This window comes from Apostichopus japonicus, chromosome 17, assembly GCF_037975245.1.
Source record: "Apostichopus japonicus isolate 1M-3 chromosome 17, ASM3797524v1, whole genome shotgun sequence".
NCBI lineage: Eukaryota > Metazoa > Echinodermata > Holothuroidea > Aspidochirotida > Stichopodidae > Apostichopus > Apostichopus japonicus.
Window position 1 is genome coordinate 29,043,525 of NC_092577.1, and position 16,525 is coordinate 29,060,049.

The following is a 16,525-nucleotide window of genomic DNA, read 5'->3' on the forward strand; positions in this document are numbered from 1 at the left end:
GGGCGTTGTGGTCAAGTGGTTAAGGCAGTGGACTTGTGATCTAAGGATTACAGGTTCGAGCCCTGGCCAGATCATTGCGTTGTGTCCTTGGGCAAGGCGCTTTATCTCCATTGCCTCTCTTCACCCAGGTGTATAAATGGGGACCTGCGAGGTAACTTGTAAATATAGTTGCGTGCGCCGGTTTGTGGCTGCACCCTATGGGAAGTCCCCCGGGGGACACGTGGTTGTGGTGCACTGTGGTGCCCCAGGAGAGATTGATTGAATTGTGCACACTTTGATGTGTGGGTGTGACAAGTTACCAATGACCAGGGGTTAAGTTGTAAAGTCGTGTGAGGAGGCATTAGCTTCATACAAGACTGTAAACCTTCAACTTTAACTTTTTAACTTTTTTGCGAGGAGCTTTCTTTCTTCCTCGTCGTTATCAACATTAGACACATTCTCATCTTCCCTAACAATAAATGGGAAAATCGCAGACACAAGAAGCAGATCTCAATGAACTGATCGATTTAAGCTTAGCATGAAAGACAATAACGTAAATGACTACAAACTGGTAAAAACCGGGAAAACTCCCGAAGGTAATATTAAGTAACGATTATACGACGAATAAAACAAACAAAATATGGACTGATTGCATTCTAGATTGCTTTATTCAGTTTTATCGCATGTATTTCCGATTTAAAATAAAACTGTCACCAGGCGCGTATCCAGGGGGGCGTTGGGGTCGCGCCCCCCCCCCCCGGGTAGGAAAAAAGAGGAGAGAAAAAAGAGAAGGCAATAGGGGAAAAGAGGGGGGAAGAGGAGGGAAAAGAGGAGGAAGGAAGGGAAAAGAAAAAGAAGAAAGAGAGAAAAAGGAGAAAAGGAGAAACGGAGGGAGCAGAAGAAAAACGCCAAGACACCGAGAAGAGATAGAGGAACAGTGACATAATTACAGCGCTGATCCCTATTATATACACAGGGTAGCCAGTGGCGGATTTCGGATTTCGGAAGGTTCGTGCGCCTCAGCCTACCCTTTACACCGTCAACTCCATTTCCATATTTCCTTTGTGGTCAGCAAAACGGACTGAGTGAGAACAAAACAATCGTTAACAACTCCCACTGTGTGTTGCCAATTTGAGCTAGCTTCACGTCCAGTTCTCATTTTACTATATTTATCCACAGTTGTAAAATATAGGACGGAAATCGCATTTGCGGCAGTCTATAATTGTTTTCTGGGAGAGAGGACCCCAGACCCATCGTATACGAAAGTCTACTTGGATTATCTGTCCCCTGATTTTTTTCTGCAGACGCCCATGTATTTCCCCAAACTTAATTTCTTACCCATGAGATTTAAAACTTAAGGAAGTTTAGGAGCATCATTGGGTCTGGGAAGTGTTATTTCCGGCGATCTGGGAGGTATATTTGCCAACAAAATCTTGCACGCTACGCGCGAACCCGTGGTCGCGCTCCGCTTAGATAGTATCAGAGAACAGACACGCGTCCCCATCATGATCCAAGACTGATCAGCTCCCATGCACCAATATGTTAACTGTGTCTGAATTTTCGAAAATACCCTGACTATCATTCTTAAACATACTTCCCTCCACTCCTGCAATTTTGACCGGTCTGTAAGGGGTTGAAGGAGGTTTTTTTATATTGGTTGTCCATAGAGAAAATTTGTGCAACATTTTGGGTATGTTTTAAAGTGAATTTATTACACGAGAAATGTGAATTTTCAAATTCTAAACAAATAAATGGCTTAAAAACATGAAAAAGTGGGGCTAACGGGTATTGTAGTCCGCAACGTAGAATGACCTACAAAAGCAATGACCCACGAGAGATGCGATGAGGTCGAACATGATGTGTGACTGGTGAAAAATCTTCAAAAAGGTTATGGATGGAAAAAAAACTATTGGGATAGACTTGGTTCTTAGGCAAAAGTGTACATCTGTTTGGTCATTTTCAAGCCCGAGATGTGCCATTTCCGGTGATCTGGGGGTATCAAAACCAGAAATTTTCTTGTATGCTTCGCGCCAACCGATGGTGGCGCTCCGCTTAGATAGTAATTCGCGCCCCCCCCCCCGGGTTAGAAAATCCTGGATACGCCCCTGGTCACGTATGTCACTCTACGAGGGTTACCTCTGAATAATTACTATGACAGCATTATTCAATCAGAAGACAAGACTAAGTAAAAGGAAACGTCTCCAGAATAGTGATTTTACCAGGTACAATTAATCTAACATGCATTATTTACCAAGCAGAGAGTTAGTCAATAGCTTAGAGATCACGTTACATGTAAATTCAAGTAGAATCCATTTAGAGACATGCGTTTGAGAAGCATTTGTTCTACATCGGAGTCGTTGGTCCGTTGGTTGGACATCCCAACCAATGCTTTGTAGTCCACAATGGATAGCCAGAGTCAACTCTATCGTTAGGATCGTTATAACGCCAGTACAGTTCATTCTTGAAGAGGAACGTGCGACCATTACTCCACTTAACGGCAGCATCTACAGTACCTTGATTGTACCCATGCCAATGAGTATTAATATCTAAGTTACCTTGTTCTGTCCTGTCGGCGCCAACAAGGTAACGCCAATACTTTGTTCCTGTCATGAAATAGAGAAGATAGAGAAACAAGGAAGCAGAAAGTTACTGTAAGCGATAGGCTATCGATATTTATCATGTTTAAAGTAGCGTGGTATCTCCGCAAACAGTCAACTGCCAGTAGCCATACCATCGAGAAGTGCACTGAATCAAACCCTTAAATGAGTTGTTTTTGTCTTCCAGAAACAGGTAATGAAAACATTTACATAAACGAAACATCCATGCTACATTAAGACCCGGCGAATAAGAAATTTCGTTTGAAATTTCGATGCACTGAAGGGGTTAGCTCACCTTTGAAGAAATATCCCTTGCCCGTCCTTCCCCAAACGACGGCCGCGTCAATGTTGTTTGGTAGTCCTGGCCAATGACGTCCAATGCTCATGGGGTAACCGCTATCTACTGTGGTTCCAGATGTACGCCAGTATTGACTTCCCTGTCAGAGATAAGAAAACTGGTATTTGAAAGTTGAAAATGAGAGATTTTGAAACCTGTTGTTGAGAATGGTGATGTTTGTGCCCTTTATTTGTAAATATCAACAGACCACTAACGATGATTTGAAGTGATAATTGACTTGTATAGTATATAACGATAAATGTTTGAGTGAAACCAGTTGCAGATGTTTCCGCCCATGTGGATGTTTAGTTTTAAAACGAATTCACATCAGCTATTGCGAAAGTGCACCATGCCTTACACAATGGTATAAAATCAACGAACATTCCGATAAAAATGCATAAGATTGTTGCCGTTCTAAAATTTAATTACTATTTAAAACATGAACCGGAAATGCCATTACCTCATGTAGTAGACGGTGTCTCTTCTATACTAAGCGGTGTAGATATTAAACGAAAGATTCTCTCGCCCATTTATTAAACTACAGTATATCTTACAGGTTACAACTTACCTTAAAGAAGTAAGTTTTTCCATTAGGCCAGTAAACTGCAGCGTCGAGATATGGTGGAAGACCGCGAAAGACCTCCCATATGGGTTTAGGATACCCAGAGGCAACAGCCGTGCCTGCGTCGTTCAACCGAATCACTTTTGCATTCTTGAATGCGTACGTCTTTCCATCAGAGGTTCTTGTTATTGCATCGAATTGTCCAGAAATACAATTATCTGTAAAAACAATGTTGTACATCATGTCTCAGTAATTTCCTAAGTGTGTGTATTTATGTATGCCTATTATCTGTTCACCATGAACCCTACATGATAGCTGCTATTCATTGACTGGATGTGAACTCAGCATTTTGTTATCTATTAAGTTACATACAATTCGACGCCAGGGAAGACCACGGCATGTTTGGATTGTCCTCAACAACTCTTTTCTCTAACTTCTCTAACTTGGTAAGGATACTCAAAACCATGCACATTGGGGAAGTACATTAGAATATTATCGGTATTTTGACTTGCGACTAAAACTTTCGTACAAGTTTAAACTCAACGTAACATAACCTAGATGAACTTTTGCAGCTATTTATAAGTTTTTCTAAACTGAGAAATGTATTTTTTGTTTCGAAATTTTCACTTGACAATGTTAATCAGCAGAAAAATAGATACCTGCTTATTTTTCCAAGAAGGTTATATTTTTCCAAGAAGGTTATAGTTTTAATGTTCCATACCACAATTAGAGTAGTGAACATCCACCCGAAAGGTTACCGTAACCGTCAAGGAAAGTAAATGGACTGAAGTGACTGTCTGTCATGTTTTCCGTCATCATTAGTTTTTAAATGTTTGATGTTGGATTAAGACGATGACATTAATTACTGATGGCGTAAAGTTCAGGAGGATTGAAATTCGTGGATGAACGAGGAAGATTCAGACGCCCAAAACTAACCGATCATCGTGGGTAAATTTGTATTAGCCATGATAGTCCTAGCCATCAACGATCATATCAGGTGCGTATCCAGGGGGGGGGCGTTGGGGGCGCGCGCCCCCCGGGTAAGAAAAAGAGGAGAGAAAAAAAAAAGAAGAAAAAAGGAAAAAAGAGGGGAAAAAAGAAGAGGAGGAGAGGAAGGAAGAGAAAAGAAAAAGAAGAAAGAGAGAAAAAGGAGAAAAAGAGGGAGTAAAAGAAAAACGCCAAGACACCGGGAAGAGAAAGAGGAACAGTGACATCATTACAGCGCTGAAGGGTAGCCAGTGACGGATCAATGATTTCGTAAAAGTTTGACTCACCCTACCCCTTACACCGACAACTCCATTTTTTGACGTTTCCATTTTCCTCTCTCACTAATGATCTATATATATACTATATATGGTCTATCATAACGCGTGTGTAGAATTGTGCTATCAAACCAACTGTGGCTGGTCTCGAACTCGATCGTGTCGTTGGGGAACATGACGATTTTTGGGATGGGGGCGACCACCCGCCCCCCCCCATTCAGCATTGTTTTAAATGATATCGCTAAGTAATTTCAAAATAGAAAGTGCTTAGATGCAACTTACAAGGCCTGGGAAGTGTCCTTTCCAGCGATCTGGGAGACATTTTCGGCCAAAATTTTCTCGTACGTTTCGCGCCAACCTGTGGTGGCGCTACGCTGAGATAATTTGCCTACAGGCTTCGCCCTCCCTTGGCAAATTCCTCGCTACGCGCCTGTTCGAATTTGTGACGCAAACAGCAGATATCACATCATATCAGTGAGCATGAAAATGGCGTTCCAGGATGAAAAGCCTCAAAACTGTCCGACTTGCCTAAAAAAATAACCCAAAATTTCCGCGCGCTTCGCGCGCGTTCAACGTGTTAATGTCAATATCATATAAGCAAGCATCGGTTAATACATCGCATGCCATCATGTACCGTACGGTCCGTTCAAATTGCGCAGTATACCGCGGGATGCTAATGTAAACAACGACATGTCTCATGTAGATGTTTAAAAAGCATGGAGGTCCAATTATGTCAAAACTCTCTTTTACATTAGTAATGGCGAATTAGGGGCTGCACCCCCGCCGCGCAGTGGCGGAGCGTCCATACGGTCAGGGGGCGCATGCCCCCCCCCTGACGGACTCAAATGGACTGCTGGCGCTTTTTTCAGCTCTTTACCACTTTTTACTTATTCGTGATTATTGACTTTTTTATTGCGCTCTCATCTACTTATTGACATTTCTCACATTTTGTTGGTGTAATTTGGAGATGACACCTATTTATTCTTCGTTTATCTGCAAATTAGCCAGGCCCGGAAAAGGTCATTTCCGGCGATCTAGGGAGTATCTTTACTCAAAAATTTTCTGTACGCTACGCGCCAACCAGTGGTGGCGCTCCGCTTAGATAGTGTTGAAAGCGCCCCTACAGACCATTCTCGCTCCTCCCGACCAATACCCCTAGCTCCGCCACTTCCGCCGCGCCTCCTACGCCTATGTGTATAGTGTTCGGTTTCGGAAATATCTGCTATTTTTTCATTTCCTTCAACCAAGTTTTATAATAGCCGTTATAACAGGTTTTAATATTTGTACACCAATAAATTAACTGTGTCTGAATTTTCGAAAATTTCTGACCAACATTCTGCATCACACTTCCCTCTACTCGTGCAATTTTGACCAGTCTGTTAGGGGTTCAAGGAAGTTTTTCTATATTGGTTGTCCATAGATGAAATTTTGTACAACATTATGGGTATGTTTTCAAGTGAGTTTTTTCACGAGAAATGTGAATTTTCAAATTCGGAACAAATATGGGGCTTAAAACCTTGAAAAGTGGGGCTGACGGGTATTGTTGGCCGTGACGTAGAATCACCTACAAAAGCAAAGACCCACAGGAGATGCGATCAGGTCGAACATGATGTGTGCCGGGTTGACAATCTTCAAAAAGGTTATGGATGGAAAAAAAAAACTATTAGGAAATACTTGGTTCTCAGGCAAAAAGTGTACATCTGGTTGCTCATTTCAAGCCCGAGAAGTGCCGTTTCCGGTGATCTGGGGGGTATCAAAATAAGAAATTTTCTTGTACGCTGCGCGCCAACCGATGGTGGCGCTCCGCTTAGATAGTAATTCGCGCCCCCCGGGTTTGAAAATCCTGGATACGCGCCTGATGATTGTACGTACTTACACAAGATGCAAACCAAATTTCATTACGGATGCGGTCCGTCTAGCTATTCATTTCGAAAAAAAAGTAAAAACTACTTTCGGTCATATATAGTAAAGAATTGTGACACGGTTAGACAGGCGCCTTGCGAGGAATTTGGGCGGGGCAAAGCTTGTACCCAGACTTTCTAAGTTGTCGCGAAGCGCAAAAAAAAAAAAATTGGCCGAAAATGCCTCCCAGATTGCTGGAAATGGCACTTCCCAGGCCTTGTAAGTTGCATCTAAGTATTTTCTAGTTTGAAATTACTAGCGATATCATAAAAAAATACAAAACATATGCTTAAAAAAACTATGCCACCAAATATTGGGGGGGATATTTGATACTATATCCCCCCCACCTAAAATATTGGGGGGGGGGGGACATGTCCCCCCGTCCCCCCCATGATCGCCGCCCATGCTTATTAGATGAATTGCAAATATGATGTCGTATCATAACCAGTAAGGCTACACAATTTTTGAGCAACTTAGAAGAAATGACGTGCTGGTTAGCGTATATTAGTCTGGGGTGGAGAGGGGAGCTAGGTGTGGGGGAGTGCGAATACGTACAGAAATTTACAAGGACGCATGAATGGAAAAAAATTGCACACGCACGTGCACACAGTCGTTAAGTAAAATGGACGAGGAAATGATAGTGCCATATTGCATCTACTCCCCTTACCGTAACAAAATTCTTGTCCTCCCCTTTAACACATTTTCCCCAAAACAGATGTCATCTAACATCTGCTCCCCTTCCCCTCCCTAAATTCCAATTGGTAGCAGAGGATAGAGCCAATATGATTCAGGTGCGTATCCAGGGGGGGGGGCGTTGGGGGCGCGCGCCCCCCGGGTAAGAAAAAGAGGAGAGAAAAAAAGAGAAGAAAAAAGAAAAAAGAGGGGGAAAAAAGAGGAGAAGGAGGAGAGGAAGGAAGGGAAAAGAAAAAGAAGAAAGAGAGAAAAGGGAGAAAAGGAGGGAGATAAGAAAAACGCCAAGACACCGGGAAGAGAAAGAGGAACAGTGACATTATTACAGCGCTGATCCCTATTATATACACAGGGTAGCTAGTGACGGATCAAGGATTTCGGAAGGGGCGTGTGCCTCACCCTAGCCCTTACACCGACAACTCAATTTTTGACGTTTCCATTTTCCCTCACTCACTCGTGGTCAATATACTATATATGGTCTACCATAACGCGTGTGTGTGTTTATATGCCTTAAACAATTGTAGAATTGTGTTATGAAACCATGTGGCTGGTCTCGAACTCGACCGTGTCGTCGGGGAACATTACGCATTTCGGGAAGGGGCGACCGCCCCCCCCTTCAGCATATTTTTTTTTATGATATTGCTAGTAATTTCAAAATTGAGAGTGCTCAGATGCAACTTACAAGGTATGGGAAGTGTCATTTCCAGCGATCTGGGAGGCATTTCCGGCAAAATTTGCTTTTACGCTTCGCGCCAACAAATGGTCCTGGGTAGTGCCATTTCCAGCGACCTGGGAGGGATTTTCGGCCAAACTTTTCTTGTACGCTTCGCGCCAACTTATGGTGACGCAACACTTAGATACTTTGCCTACAGGCATCACCTCTCCCTTGGCAAATTCCTCGCTAGGCGCCCGGTGTTCGAATTTGTAAAGCAAACAGCAGATATCACATCATATCAGTGAGCATGAAAATGGCGTTCCAGGATGAACAGCCTCAAAACTGTCCGACTTGCCCGAAAAAATAACCAAAAATTTTCGCGCGCTCCGCGCGCGTTCAACAAGTTGATGTCAATATCATATAAGCAAGCAGCGGTTGTTAGCCTACATTACATGCCATCGTGTACCGTACGGTCCGTCGGGATGATAATGTAAACAACGAAATGTCTTATGCAGATGGAGAAAAAGCATGGAGGTCCAATTATGTCAAAACTATATTTTACATTAGTCATGGAGAATTAGGGACTGCACCTCTCGCCTCTTACGCCTACGTGTGTAGTGTCCGGTTTCGGAGTTTTATAATAGCCGTTATAAGAGGTTTTAATATTTGTACACCAATAAATTAGCTGAGTATGAATTTTCGAAAATTTCTGACCATCATTCTTCATCACACTTCCCTCTACTCGTGCAATTTCAGAGCTCCCAACTGACCCGCAATTCGCGGGTTGGACCCGCATTCTAACACCCAAACCCGCTGACCCGCGAAAGCTTCCGAAAAACCCACATTGTAATTGTCAAGTATACATCAAAAAAAATTGCATTAAAGTTTGACTTAGCAACCATCATTTCTTAAGCATTTAGCATAATAGAGTATAAAACCTCCTTTACAGCATCATTTGAACCTCAAGTTAGCCTCTATTTCTTTTCATTGGGGCGAGCAGCGAACATTTTCATGCCACGGGAAAGAATGAATTATCACCTACTATTCAATTAATTGATGTTACACACAAAAAAATGCATAGTTCTCAGAAAATTTTGGGTGTCAAAAGCCTTTCTAAGTGCCACCATTTTACATGTAGGCATCACCAGGATTCCAAAAAAATTCAAAAGGGGAGGAGGACACCCCCTCCCCGTATACCCCTCCCCCAGGACGGCGATTCGTGGCATGGACCAGCTTTTGCCTTCTCAAGAGTTGGGAGCTATGCAATTTTGACCGGTCTGTTAGGGGTTGATGGAGGTTTTTCTATATTGGTTGTCCATAGATGAAATTTTGTGCGACATTATGGGTATTTTTTGAAGTGAGAATGTGAATTTTCAAATTCTGAACAAATAATGGGCTTGAAACCTTGAAAAGTGGGGCTGACGGATATTGTGGGCCGCGACGTAGAATCACCTACAGAAGCAATGATCCACAGGTCATGCGATAAGGTCGAACATGATTTGTGACTGGTGACAATATTCAAAAAGGTTATGGATGGAAAAAAAAAACTATTGGGAAATACTTCGTTCTCAGGCAAAAGTGTACATCTGGTTGGTCATTTCAAGGCCGAGAAGTACCATTTCCGGTGATCTGGGTGGTATCAAAACCAGAAATTTTCTTGTACGCTGCGCGCCAACCGATGGTGGCGCTCCGCTTAGATAGTAATTCGCGCCCCCCGGGTTAGAAAATCCTGGATACGCGACTGCATATGGTGGGTAAGATATGTTAGTTGATAACTTGAAAGGTGGAGAATTGTATTTGAGGATAATGGAGCAATTAAAATGGTGCGACACTTGTACTCACTGTGGAGACAATTGCGAAATATGACTGTTTAGGACAATGGAGGAAATAATTGTAGTACGTATGTATGATGCACTCACCGTGGAGACACTATTGATAATTTGATTATCCTAGGAAAATGGAGCAATTAATTGTGGTCAGACGCTATTGATGATTTTAAATGTTTAAAGGACAATGGTACGACACATGCACTTTATGATGAATTTGAAACATAAATGAAATTATCATGATAGTGTTCTATATCTCGACGAATTAACATTAGTCAGTGGTAAATACTGTGACGATCGAGCACGTAGCCTTCTTCTCATATACATCTTACCAGGCCTTTAGACAGAAATATCAAATTTGTTGGCAGGTGGACTAACATATTAAGGAGGGACACAATGACTGTGTCCTCTAACATGTGAAGGTTATGTACACATTGCGGTGGCACAAATGGGGTAGGGTACAGTAGATTGCTGGTCCTAACCTACTGTGGGCATTAATGAAAGATTTAGTTTAGTTTAGCTTAGAAAAAAAGGATCAGGAGGGACACTCAAGTCCTCATCAAGGACTCTATAGGAGAGAAGGAAAAAATGAAGACACAAACACTCAGACCCGGTTACATAGCTTAAAGTGCTTGTCCAAATCATTCTAAAACCCATTCACGCTACTTGCAAGTACAACTTTCTCAGGCAAACCGTTTCACTCATTCACAACCCTATTAAAAAAAGTTATGCCGAATATTAATCCTACTTTGTGACTTTTGAAGTTTAAGACTATGACCTCTGGATAAATTGTGAAAACCATACATAACCTTGAAAACCTGAATCAAGTCACCACGTAACCTCCTAATCTCCAATGTGGTTAGATTCAACAGTTGTAACCGCCTATAATAATGAACACCATTTAAAGAACTAATCATTCTAGTAGCCCTCCTCTGGGCCTGTTCCAGTACTTCCTTATCCTTAGCAAAATATGGTTCCAAGCTTGCACAGCATACTCCAGATGAGGCCTAACCAACTGCTTGTAAATCCTAACAACTATATCCTCTTTCAGTAAACTGAAGTTCCTCTTGATCATACCTAAAACCCTATTACCTCTTTTAGCAGCTTCGAGACAATGTTTAGAAGGTTGCAGAGATGAGTCAATGTATATACCTAGGTCTCTTTCAACAAAGACCTCCTGCAACTCCCCACCATTAAGATTGTATGTATACTATTGGTTACTACTACCAATATGCATCACCTTGCATTTATCAATATTAAAAAGCATTTGCCATCCCTCAGACCAGAAAAATATCTCCGTCAATGTTATTTATATAGGCAACAAACAACAAGGGACCCAAAACAGACCCTTGTGGAACCCCACTAGTAACATCCTGCCAAGAAGAAGCACAGCCTTTAATTAACACCCTCTGTTTCCTATTACCAAGCCAATTCTCGATCCAAGACAGTAAATTCCCATTGATAACCATACTCTTCAGCCTAAGTAAAAGACGCTGGCGGGGAACTTTATCAAAAGCCTTCTGAAAATCCAGGAACACAACATCTACAGACTTCTGCCTATTTGGTGCGCTGGTTACATCTTCTATAAACTCAAGAATATGCAATGTTGAGATTCTCTGATCAAAGACTGACTACTGAAGTGACTGACCATAGACTTTGAACAGTAGACTCCATGACTTTACAAACAACACTAGTGAGACTAACGGGCCTATGATTACAGGGTTTAGACTTATCACCCTTCTTGAAAATTGGGGTAACATTAGCACATCTCAAGTCCTTAGGAACATAACCTTCATTCATAAATTTACTAAAAACCAATGAGAGTGGAACGTAGAAATGGTGTGCAAAAGTTTTCAACAACTACGAGGCATTGCATCTGGCCTAGAATCTTTAGAAACGTTTAAACAAAGCAGCACCTTTAAGACAACCTCATCCGAAAATAAGACCGTATCCAGGTTAGGACCATCACTTCCCCCATGAAAATCTGGAATACTACTCATGTCTTCCCTTCTGTTAAAACCGACACAAAATAGTTGTTCAAAAGATCTGCAAGATCCTGCTATAGTAACTAAATTATCTGCCTGTGGTGCCCAAAGAGAAACAATTGCATCATTAACTTTCTGCTTTGACCTGACATAAGAAAAGCAGGCCTTTGGGTTATCCTTAACATTTAAGGTAATGTTACTTTCGAAATTCAATTTTGTATCAGAGACTAAGCGTTATACCTTTGGCTGATGATTCAGAATTAGTCCTCCTAGCCAACTTCCACATTCTACGTTTTTGCCTAATTGCACATCTAACTTTCTTATTCACTCAGGAAAGCATACTGCTTTTACGACGACGATTCTGCCATGGAACATGATTTTCCATAATGACCTTAACTTATCAGCTAAACAAATCCAAGACTGAGAAGCACTCATATCTCTAAACAAGTTAATCAAATCTGTACCCTTTAGTAAAGTTTCAATTGCCTCTGTATCTGATCTCGTAAACTCAGGGACTTTTTCCTTGCTAACATAATTTACGACCTTACAAACAACATCAAAAGCTAGTATATCGTGATTGCCTCTGTATCTGATCTCGTAAAATCAGGGACTTTTTCCTTGCTAACATAATTTACGACCTAACAAACGACATCAAAAGCTAGTATATCATGATCGCTAGTTCCTAGTTTTCCTAGACCCGTCAAATCAGCAACATTGCTTGGATCAGAACTAAAGACAAGATCAAGGATGTTATCCCCCTAGTAGGGAAAGTAACATGCTGATGTAAAGAGCAATCTTGCACAACGTCTAGAAAGTTATTACCCATCCTAACACCGGAACCATCTATCCAATTAATGTCTGCAGGAAACTTAAAGTCGCCCATTATAGCAACATCACTTTTCGCAGCGGTGACATTCCTATGTTCCGACGTCTCTACGTTCCGACGTCTCTATGTCCCGACGTCTCTATGTTCCGACAAAACGAAACAAATTCGGAGCAATTTTTTTAATCCAAAAGTGTGTTTGTACCAAGAAAAGTAGTTTTGTGACCCTAATATTTTTTTTCTCGAATTGGAGCAAACATCAAGATATCGTTATCTTTGCTGCTGTCAGGAGAACGGTAAACAACGCAAATAGTTATAACATCACTGGACCTCCTGGAGTTGTTCGTGGACAACTCGCACAAGACAGAATTCACAAAAGAATGTTAACAATTTATTTTTTTTCAAACAATGGAATACAATATCTAACTTATGCGTTTGTTCTTGCGATCGCTATTAATGCTACAATGCTGAGCAGATATGTCAGTGACATTTGTTTGGGGCCTTGCTACGTTCTACGCCGCTAAACATGATTCTGAATAATGTGTTTAATCATTTGTTACAATAAGAATTCTAGTCAATTTTCGAACCTTTTGTGCCCCAAAAACAAAAATAATAATAATAATATTAATGTGTACCAGTATTCCCGCAATATATCATATATGCATGTAAGTTATACTGCGAGAATATCTACGTAGAATCTGTGTATAGACTTTTCGTATATACAGAGTTCACGAGAGATGTATGCTGCCAGTGAGGACTAGTTGCAAATTGGTCATTCCAATAGCAGAATATTTCTGTTATCATTGAGACGGTTTGAATTTTAAGGAGCAACCGTTGAAAGGATACGAGCAATGTCTCCACATTTTAATGATATCATTTCTTAACTATGATCAGGAACAGTTCCGGGACGTTTTGTGTCTTGTAGTATCAAAATCAAATGTATTCAAAAAAGCACCGGCTGGACAAGTAAGCTACTGGGATTTCAAAAGCTAAACTTTCAATACTTGCAATGCATGATAAACCACGAACCATAACACAGAAAATAACATATTACGAGCAACCGTCCTCCCCCCCCCCCTTTTTTCATGTAATGCTGAATGTTGGGGCAGTATTTCTTTGACCCCATGGAATTTATTGGCTGGAACAATGGCCAGTATAATCAGGGCGAACCAATGAGGGTACCAATTGAAGATTTTATTCAGGGGTCCTCTAGACAGGGACGCGGCCCAGAATCGGACTCCACTAGAGCTCTGTGGGATACTATATACCTTTACCAGAGTGTGCCATACTCGATAGATGCAAGGTGGAGCTATAACAGCTGCGCTACTTGGGGCCTGGTCAGTACCTGGTTACCTTTCTTCCAATGTAACGTTTTTCCTTTGTCGATACCATGCTCTATTAGAGCGATAAAATCCATGAAAGCCTTGTATAACCACATTATATGCAACAAGAAACTATCTAAACTGTCAAGCATTGGACATTGTCGGAAAGGAATAGATTGAAGCAGACGTGTTTCAAAAACGCCATTACTTTAACCTTACGAAATATGTAGTTCGATTAAAATTGAAAGATTAGCTCCAAGCTTAGGATATGGCTTCCCATTATAAAACATGAAAATAAGACTTACATGCAAATGTGTATGATGGTGCTACGAGCAGCACCACAAGAAGGAGCGCCCCGCTTCGGTGTTGACGTTGGATCATGATGTGCAGCGCGTAGGTCATCTGTCGTCTCAAAATTTAAACTTAATAATCCTGATTCAGTTTTTAATTTTATAGGTGTCTGCATCAACCTGATAACAATCGAAGCAAAACTACGGAGAGCCAGACGTTCCATAAATGTCACAAGTTACAAGTTTTCGGCATGCTTATGTTGAATTTGACATATTGATGGATGTAAAGACATATTGTATTTTGTATTTCTTTTTCGACATGTTCATATGGAATTGTAAAATGTTGATGTCGAATTGGACATATATATATATTAACTTTGACACTTCACTTTCTTTTTCGACATTTTTGGAACGTTTGGCTCTCCGTACAAAACGGTAGACTATAATATCGCATCATGTCAAGGTTGTATCAAGAAGATGTATGTCTCTTCTCCCTGGTCTAACCAGGGACCTGGTATTTACGCAGTTGTGGTTTTTCTGCTACTTGAGTCATTAGCCATAGCTAAAGTAACGAGAGGAATTCAATCCAAACAAATATGTATGTATGTATGTATGTGTGTGTGTATGCGTGTGTATGTGTGTGTGTGTACGTGTGCGTGTGTGTGTGTATGTATGCGTGTATGTATGTAAACATTCATTCAGAATGGTAATTACAAGATGCCTGGAATGACTCCTCCTTAGTGACTGTTTCGCCTTACATGAATGCTTTTTCTATGTCTGAAACTGTCTAAATTACTTCACATTTGATATGTAAATGAAGTTTAGTGGATCTCCACTTTGACCTATGACCTTGCTCTCATTCAATTACAGACGTCATTTTTCATTTCTTCAGTTGTCATGTGAGTAACTTCCATGATTCATTACACTTTGCAGCTTAATATTATTGGTCAAAGCTAATACTCCATATAAGAAGATTTGCAGGGACCAGATCGTATAGATATACAAAAGAAAAAACACTTGTTGAGTGCACAGAACTAGAAGAAGTCGAAACCTCTGTAACGTTCTACAAATAATCATTCTTTGAGATATAAATTTTGGGTTACGATGCAGAAGGCTCAGTAACTTTTGCGGTCGTGCTGGCGTGTGCGCATGCGCATAAGTGTGTGTTTGTGACGGCTAGCTTGTAAACACGATATCTCAACAAACACAATATAAATCAAGGTCGTACTTGGTAGGTACACCCCCCATGATGTGTAGATGTGCCCTACTGTTTTGTTTTGTTCCCATCTCATGAATATTAATGAGCGGGCTGGGCTCAATAGAAAATTAATTAAATGCCAATATCTCTTCAAGCGTATATCCGATTTAGTTCATTCTTGGTATGTGATGTAACTATATTGTAAGTACTTGTTCTTTGCAACAACAATTTAACTTCATTATTTTATATGGCTGGGTCCCCAGGGGCTTAATGGGAGATTGTCAAAAACGGCCTGTAAACACGATATTTCAGCAACCACAAGTTCAATCAATGTGATACTTACGAGATAAATGCCCCATGATGAGTACATGTAAAAACATTTTAATGACGTCTCCGACTTTGTGCAATTAATATTCCTCAAATTGCAAGAAATGGCTGTTAAACTAAAGACAAGCATCAAATGTTCCATGATTTTCATCCTTGGCATCAACCGTGTTTTTTATTCTTGTGCATATAATGAATATTAATCATGCAGTAAACATAAAATTCATAAACAGATGGCTCTGAAATAGTATGTCTAATTAGCTTCATACATTATACTTGGATAATGCAGTGTAAGTACATAGATAATTTGCTTATGAGACCATAACATTTGACCAAATGAATAGTCCTGCATGTATCTCATTTCTTTATACACTATGTCACTAAACAGACTTTGCCAACATAACTGATTCCTGGTATACCTTCCTTCATATGTTTGCCGCATCAGTCATTATGGATGATCCTCTTAATTGTTGGTGTGCACAAGGTCATGAATACTATTAGCCCTTTATAAACCATTGATATCGTATTAGGTGTTCCCATATAAATGTGAACAAATTAACAAAATGCAAGACATTAAAACAAAACATTAGGACAGCAGCGGAGCAGCCTCTTGCTTGGTACTTTCGTATCATCACAAACTGTTCCATTTTTTCATGATATTAAACTTATTTGATAAATTGATCTGATATAGTGAGTAAACACGCTAACAAACCGATTCGCATGGAAAACGGTGGTTGCAAGTTGTTTATACTATGTTACACAGGGAAAAACTT

General features: G+C 40.7%; 2 protein-coding genes across 2 annotated transcripts in view; one reads left to right on the forward strand and one right to left on the reverse strand.

Moving 5' to 3' along the window:
- The window catches only part of LOC139985093 (F-box only protein 9-like), a 256,710-nt gene that overhangs the window by 135,697 nt on the left and 104,488 nt on the right, over positions 1-16,525 (forward strand). The window lies entirely within an intron of this gene.
- Positions 629-14,398, reverse strand: LOC139985095 (uncharacterized). The gene is made up of 4 exons (XM_071999293.1): positions 14,246-14,398; positions 3,482-3,693; positions 2,872-3,013; positions 629-2,582 (listed from the first exon to the last, which is right to left on the reverse strand). The coding sequence occupies exons 1-4, from the start codon at positions 14,340-14,342 to the stop codon at positions 2,323-2,325; spliced, it is 711 nt and encodes a 236-aa protein (XP_071855394.1). The 5' UTR covers positions 14,343-14,398; the 3' UTR covers positions 629-2,322.